The sequence below is a fragment of the Podarcis muralis genome, chromosome Z, assembly GCF_964188315.1.
Source record: "Podarcis muralis chromosome Z, rPodMur119.hap1.1, whole genome shotgun sequence".
NCBI classification, from domain to species: Eukaryota; Metazoa; Chordata; class Lepidosauria; order Squamata; family Lacertidae; genus Podarcis; species Podarcis muralis.
This window is the reverse complement of record NC_135673.1, coordinates 29,606,694-29,613,930: the sequence shown is the minus strand read 5'-3', so window position 1 is coordinate 29,613,930 and position 7,237 is coordinate 29,606,694. Positions and strand designations below refer to the sequence as shown.

Below are 7,237 nucleotides of genomic sequence, written 5' to 3'. Positions count from 1 at the left end.
TTTTGTCACTGGAGACCAAGGCAGCCTCAGAGGCTAGAAGCACCTTGGACTGGGAAAGCTTGGCCACAGTAGTTCATGCATTGCTTACATCCAAGATTGGATTACAACAATGTGCTCCATATGGGGCTTCCTTTGCACTTGATCCAGAAGGCTGTGGCACAACTGCTGGCAGGAGTGAGACCTTGTCAGCATATAATGCCTGTGCTCAGAGACCTATACTGGTTGTTGACTTGCTACTGGGCCAAGTTCAAGTATGTAAAACCTTTAACAACTTGGGAGCAGCTTAAGTGTGAGATTGCCTTACGCCATATACCTGACTTGCTTTGATCTGTGGAACTGGCACTGCTACAGGTGCCACATAATACCCATTCTGCACTTGTAAGAAATCCACCTTACGTGTGGCAGCACTTATTGACGTCAGACAGGTGCCTTCACTGTACTCTTTTTGAAGCCTGCGTTTTTTTAAAAAACAACAACACAAAACCCAACATTCTTGTTTAGGCAAGCCTGCCCAAATATGTAGCACGTTGGTGTGTTTTAACTTGGTTGGTCCTTAGCTTATAGCTATTTTTTAATCACTCTTTTATTATGTCACAGCTGTTTTATTGATGTTATTGTTTTATTCTTTTTGAGGTTTCTTCTTCTTAGTCAAGAGGTATGCAAATTCCACGAAATAACTAAATGGAACATTGAAGGGGGGGTGGAAGCAAACGTTTGGAGCTGCAGCCCTAACCGGTTTACTGTGCGGCAGCAGCCTTTCAGGGTGGTTCAGTTGCAACAGCAGCACGACTGTCTCAATAGCATCTGGATTTTTTTTATTTTTTTTTTAAAAGGGAAATTGGTTCTTCCACTACTTTTCTGTCGCCCCCCCCCCCCGCTACCCCTTTCACCCAACCCAAAACTCATCTCGAGTATAAAATAGCCTTTATTATTTAAAACAGCCAAATCTCTCTCCCTCCTCTGATCCGAGCAGCGTTGCACATTTCGGTGGTGGTGCGGTGGGGGGGGGGGGGGAGAGAGGAAGACGAGATGGGTGGCGGTGGAAAAGCGGCGGGTGCCGACGTCATCGCCACCGACGTCACCTTTCCCCGAGCCCACGCAATCGCTGACGCCACACCTCCCCCTCCCTCCCCAACTCTACCTTCTCACCCCCTCCCACCACCCTACGCGTGATGCTCGCAACTCCCCCCTCCCGCAGGGGGAATTCTCCTCTACCCGGGCCTGACATCACTCCTCCCTCACCCAACAGCCCACCAAAGCAGAGACGCCGGTTTAGCGACGGCCTTCTCCTCCCGCCATGTTAGGAGGAGGAGGAGGAGGAGGGGAGGTCGGCGTAACACGGAGCCGCCCCCGCCTGCCCGGGTAGCAGCAGCAGCAGCTCCTCCTCCTCGACGGGCCACTGCATGGAAAGGCTGGGAGCGATGAGCGAAACCGCAGCAGCCTTGGAGGCTTCGGCTGACTAGGGGAAAGGCGAGCGAGCGAGGGAGGGCGAAGCTCCCTCCTTTCTCCCTCCCCCTCCTCCTCCTCCTTCCCGTCCCCTCAGCACGAGGGGAGGGGAAGAGCATGAACGGCTGCCCCGTCCCTGCCCGCCGCGGCGCCGCTTGGGCGAGAACGAGGAGGAGAGGCGGAGGAGGCGGAGGTGGAGGAGGAGCGCGGCGGCCGCCACCAGGACGACGACGACGACAGCCGCCGCCGCCGCCACACAGTCATGGTGCCCTTCGCGCCGCCGGAGGGCGCGGAGGAGCCTCAGCCTGAGCCCGAAGCGGAGCCCTCCTCCTGCCCTCCTCCGCCCCCGCCTCCTGCCGCCGCCGCCGCCGGCCTCATGGAGATCTCCGGCGGAGGAGGAGGAGGCGGCGGCAGCAGCAGCAGCCCAGGCGGAGAGGTGAGGGAGTCCCGGGCTGGGTTTTCTGAGGGAACTTGAGGTAAAAGGTTCTGAGGGGGGATCGGGCGGGCGGCAGGCAGAGGCAGCGCCGGCTTAAGAGGAGGGGGCGTGCGTGGCGCTGCCGGTGGTGGGCAGTGAGGGAGGCGGAGGGGAAAGTACCGGCTTGCCGCTGTTCTCCCATCCCTCGGTGCTTCGTCTCCTCCTCTCCCCGCAGGGATGCGGGAACCGGTTCCGGAGGGGTCTGAGGGAGAAGGGGCCGGCGGGGGGGGGGGCCGGCCGGGGTCGTGAGAGGAGTTTCGTGACACCAAATCGACACCCCCACCCCGTTTTCATGCGTTCCCTACGGTATCTTTCATGCCACCCCCCCCCCCATCTTCCTTGACTCCACCTGGTCCTTCAACTTGCCTTTTGCTTGCTTACCTGCCGCCCCCTTATTTATTTTCAATACCTTCGTTATTCTGACCTGTCCCTCTCCATCATGCCTTCCTGTCAATCCTCTATAGATTCCTCCATCCATCAACAGCTGAACTTGCGCTGTCATTCTCTTATCTCTTCTTTGCGCGCATCCTCCGCTCGCCCGTTTTCCTGCCGTCTTGGCTGGCACCTTCTCTTTCCCTTTCACTAACTCCGGCCTTGCTAATTGCCCTTGCCCCCCTGAGAGGACTGAGAACCTCGACTTATTCAAAAGTCGATTTAGCAGCCCCATCAGAGAACGGGAATTTTAGAGCTAACTCACTTTATGCAGTTGAATGCAAGGGAATCCTGAAACGGAAAGCTGCTCCCTTTTGTTTCTCTTTTCGATTTTCTCTAGCTCCGAATTCCAGGTCTCTGTTCTTTTACTGCACAGGATCCAGTGACACCCAAAAGTCTCTGAAAACTGTCCCCCCCCTTTCTACAACCACTTGGTTTTCAAAAAAGTATTGCCTTATCATTTTCTTCTTGTCCATCTACCCATTGCTGCCTCAGGTTTCACTTTTTTTTCACTGAAATACTTTTACCAGATAGATTCCTCTCCAAGGCAGATCCTGTCCACATCTGTTTGTCTTTCATCCTTACCTTGACAAATTAACCTCTGCGTCCTAAAGATGCTCGGTTCTAAACAGTTGCCAGATGCCTCCACTCTACACTTCTATATCCATCTCCATCTATTTTTATTAACAACCACTTCCTACTTTGTTCACCCTAGTTCTCCTGGTAGTTAATCCCAGACATCAAGACATCATTCCTCTACCCTGCTAGCTGTCTCCCCTTCACAACAAGGCACTGACTCTTGAGTTCGTTCTTACTTAACTAATACTTTACTCTCACAAAAATTACCTCTTTTACTACCATGGTGCAGTAGTGAGTTACTCCTCTTTGCTTCAGTGTTTGTTGACTTAAGAAGATGAACTATTTTGAATTTGTTGCTGAAATATCTTGCTATGGTTTGCATCTAATATCCTAATTCTGAAAGGCTCCAAATTGTCCTTTCCATTCCACAAATTTTGTTTGAACTTCTCAAAAGAGCCTGCTGCTCTTTGCCCTTGAGGTGTCTCCTCTAAGTAGCCCTAATGACCTATAGATTCCTGCCATATTTCCTGTATCAGTCCTACCGGAGTGATGCTAACATTCCATTTTAAAAACAAGAGGTGTGGTGACATCTGTCAACTACATAAATTGGGAACAGACATAAGGAATGTTCTGCAAAACTTAGCAATAAAAATAAGGAATTACTAATGACCCTTTCTGGATGTATCTGCTTTGGAAGATGTCATGCTGTTTTTGGCTTAGCTGATTTTGCTTTACTACTTTCAAGCACCTCAAATACAATTCACTATATTTATTACTGTGTTAATAGAGCTCTGGGGGTCCCAGATGGCCTCGCAATGAGGCAGTGCATTAGACTTAGACCTGCATAGCTTCAGCAAGCGTTCTGCATCATGTGTTCTTAAACATAGTCTTGACCCCCCACCCCAAGCTTCACTCAAAACAAGCCCCCACTCCTTAAACATCTCTTTAAGACTGGTTCAGCTTAAAAGTCATTCAGTTGTCCCATCTTTCAGCTTCTTCTTTATCCTTATAAACCACCTACACTTTGAGCCTTATTTGTCCTTAGAGGATCTAAGAACCTATGTAGTAACTGTTTCTAAGCCAAGGAGAAGCTGGTAAACCTTTTATTCTCTCAAGGGCTCATTTATTATGGAAAACAGCTTGTACAGTGGTACCTCGGGTTACAGACGCTTCAGGTTACAGAAGCTTCAGGTTACAGAGTCTGCTAACCCAGAAATAGTACCGCAGGTTAAGAACTTTGCTTCAGGATGAGAACAGAAATTGTGGTGCGGTGGCAGCGGGAGGCCCCATTAGTTAAAGTGCTTCAGGTTTCAAGAACAGTTTCAGGTTAAGAACGGACCTGCAGAATGAATTAAGTTCTTAACCCGTGGTACCACTGTACAAGGTTAGAGTCTTCAAAGTATTGTTCAGATGAATAAAATGTTCTCTGTAAAGTGGTATGCCCAACTTCTATATCGTATACTAACATTGCCAGGATGTTATCAAATACTGTTTGATGTCAGGATCTTTTACATTCTACCAGTTGTAACAGCTTTTGTCAGAATGGCTTTTGTTTGGCTTTCAGTGGCTTAATTTTAGCAGTCTGACTGACTTTTCCCTTTGTCCCAGGCACCATCAGAAGTGTCATTAAACAAACATTCTAGATGCATTAAAATTGATAGTTTCAACAATGTCGGAACACTTTTTTGAAAAAAAAAAGATACTCAGCAGTTTCATGGTAAAAAAAATAAGCAGCAGCTTTTGGAATCTCCTTAGTCCTAATGTAGCTATTGCTGGAAATTGAGTGCATAGTGTGAGTTAAAAAAAAAATCACATTGTGCAAGTAATAATATTCTAGTACAGAATACCATTGAATATAGAAACTTTGTGCTAGACCCCATGTTCCTGAGATTGGCAGAAGAGAGTTGAATATATGTGTTTGTAGGGAGGGTTTTTGTTTTAACTATTTATTTTGTTCTTTTATCCTGTATTTTTATCTTGTGAACAGCCCTGAGATCGGATGCAGAGCAGTATATAAATTTAATAAATAAAAAAAATAGGCAAATGCAAATTTATATGCTATGTTAATGAACATTCTTATCTAAATACTGTTTCAAAACTGGTCAGACTAGTCTCTGGTTGCTCTTCAAGTGTTTTTATTGGTCCACTTCTATTAGAAGAACTCCTTCATTGCTCAAGATGATATTTTTTTATGTTGTAAATGTATGAGACTATAAATTGAAAGTTTATTACTCTGTGAGGTAGGAAGATTTAAATAACACCAGATTCTATACATGGAAGTAAGTCATACAGATTATGGGGCTGAACTCTAAAGTAAGTGTGCATAGGATTGAAATCAGTGGGAGTTAAGCAGCATGACTGTGCAGGATTGTATCCTTGGTGTTTTATACCTTCGCTGTTTATGTGTCCATAGTGCTGTGCCTGAGCACTGTAATTGCTGTGCAATTCTCTATTATAGCAGTATACACTTTGAAATATTTCTGTGATTGAATCCTTAATCATGGTCTGTAAAAAAAGGTAAAGATCAAGGACCCCAGGATGGTCAAGTCTAGCCAAAGGCAACTATGGGGTTGTGGGCGCTCTTCTCACTTTTTAGGCTGAGGGAGCCAGCATTTGTCCACAGACAGCTTTCCGAGTCATGTGGCCAGCATAACTAAACTGCTTCTCGCACAACAGTACACCATGACGAGTGCCAGTGCATGCGGAAACACCGTATACCTTCCCGCCTCAATGATACCTATTTATCTGCTTGCACTGGTGTGCTTTCGAACTGCTAGGTTAGCAGAAGCTATGACAAAGCAACAGGAGATCACCCCATCATGCGGATTCAAACCACCGACCTTCTGATCAGCAAGCCCAAGAGGCTCAGTGCTTTAGATCACAGCGCCACCCACTCCCCTCATGGTGTATGTGCCCTAGTAATTTAGGAAAATACTATAATAAAATTCATTATTGAGTATCTAAATAAAAACAAGATTGGTGTTTATACTCAAAATTGTTAAAATACAACATAGCAGCATTTGTTTAAAAACAACAACTTTAGCCTTCTTTTAAAGAACCTGTGTGCAAAGTAGCATATTGTTAGGTGCCAGTGTGGTGTAGTGGTTAAGAGCAGTAGACTTGTAATCTGGTGAACTGGGTTTGCATCCCCGCTCCTCCACATGCAGCTGCTGGGTGACATTGGGCTAGTTGCACTTCTCTGAAGTCTCTCAGCCTCACTCACCTCGCAGAGTGTTTGTTGTGGGGGTGGAAGGAAAAGGAGATTGTTAGCCGCTTTGAGACTCCTTAAGGTAGTGATGAAGTGGGATATCAAATCCAAACTCCTCTTCTTCTAAAGTAACTCATTAAGTTACTTATTTGAACAAAAAACTAATATGCATGTCACACCTCCGGTAGTCATTACTGTCTTCTAACACTGCAATCCTACGCATATGTGGAAGTAAACTCCACTGAACTTTGTCAGGTGTAGGGCCAAATTACACATTACACTAATGTGCAAAGGATCCAGTTGCCAAGCAGGGCTTCTAAGCAGTGGCAACAACGCCTAGAAGCAAAAGCATGAAACTTCTGTGGGCAAGGGTTGTGCCCTTCTAGCTCTTGCCCCCCCCCCCAATATTTTTTTCTGGTACACTATGATCTACTCTGAAAGCTGGAACAGTGGGGGTATAGCTGATGACAAAACTTTGCAGTAGGAAAAGCAGGTCAAGCTTGCCTCTATCCTAAGCATGTCTTAAATACTGTGTCTTACTGGTGAAATCTGTCTTTGGAAAACCATAGTTTTAATTTACAGAGGTACCACGGTTTAAGAACAGTCCGATTTAAGAATGATTCAGTTTACAAACTCCGCAAAACCAGAAATAGCGTCCCATTTTGAGAACTTTACCTCTGGCTAAGATCGGAATCTGAACAGTGGAAGGGTCCCGCAGCAGGAGGCCTCATTAGGGAAAGTGTGCCTTGGTTTAAGAATGGTTTCGGTTTAAGAACGGACTTCCGGAATGGATCAAGTTTGTAAACCGAGGTACCACTGTATTCCCCTACCCAGAAATTTAGTAGAATGTTCATGCATAAACAGGTGCTGTTTCCGCAGTACCTCCTGTTCCCCCCCACTCCAACTTCACTATCCTGCTTACTATTTGAAAGGTACCAACTGGTACCTGCTAGAAGATCGCTTATAATGGATCATTTTTCAGTGAAGTACTAGGAGTATGGGGCTACTACTATGTACAAATCTGGGAGTTTTAGATTAAATGTTAAAAAATACTTGTCAATATTCCACAAATTGTTAGTTGCTTTAAAATCAAGGAT

At 46.2% G+C, this 7,237-nt stretch overlaps 1 protein-coding gene across 2 annotated transcripts in view; it reads left to right on the top strand.

The window, feature by feature from the left end:
• Positions 1–1,157: 1,157 nt before the first annotated feature.
• Positions 1,158–7,237, top strand: part of RPS6KA6 (ribosomal protein S6 kinase A6) — a 59,716-nt gene continuing 53,636 nt past the window's right edge. Inside the window, exon 1 of one of the 2 annotated variants that reach the window (XM_028715941.2) lies at positions 1,158–1,882. In XM_028715941.2, coding sequence (XP_028571774.2) covers positions 1,709–1,882 — 174 coding nt within the window. In that variant the 5' untranslated portion in view covers positions 1,158–1,708. Of the gene's footprint in view, positions 1,883–1,903; positions 1,923–7,237 lie in introns of those variants that run through there. The other variant, XM_028715942.2, reaches the window with a different exon arrangement.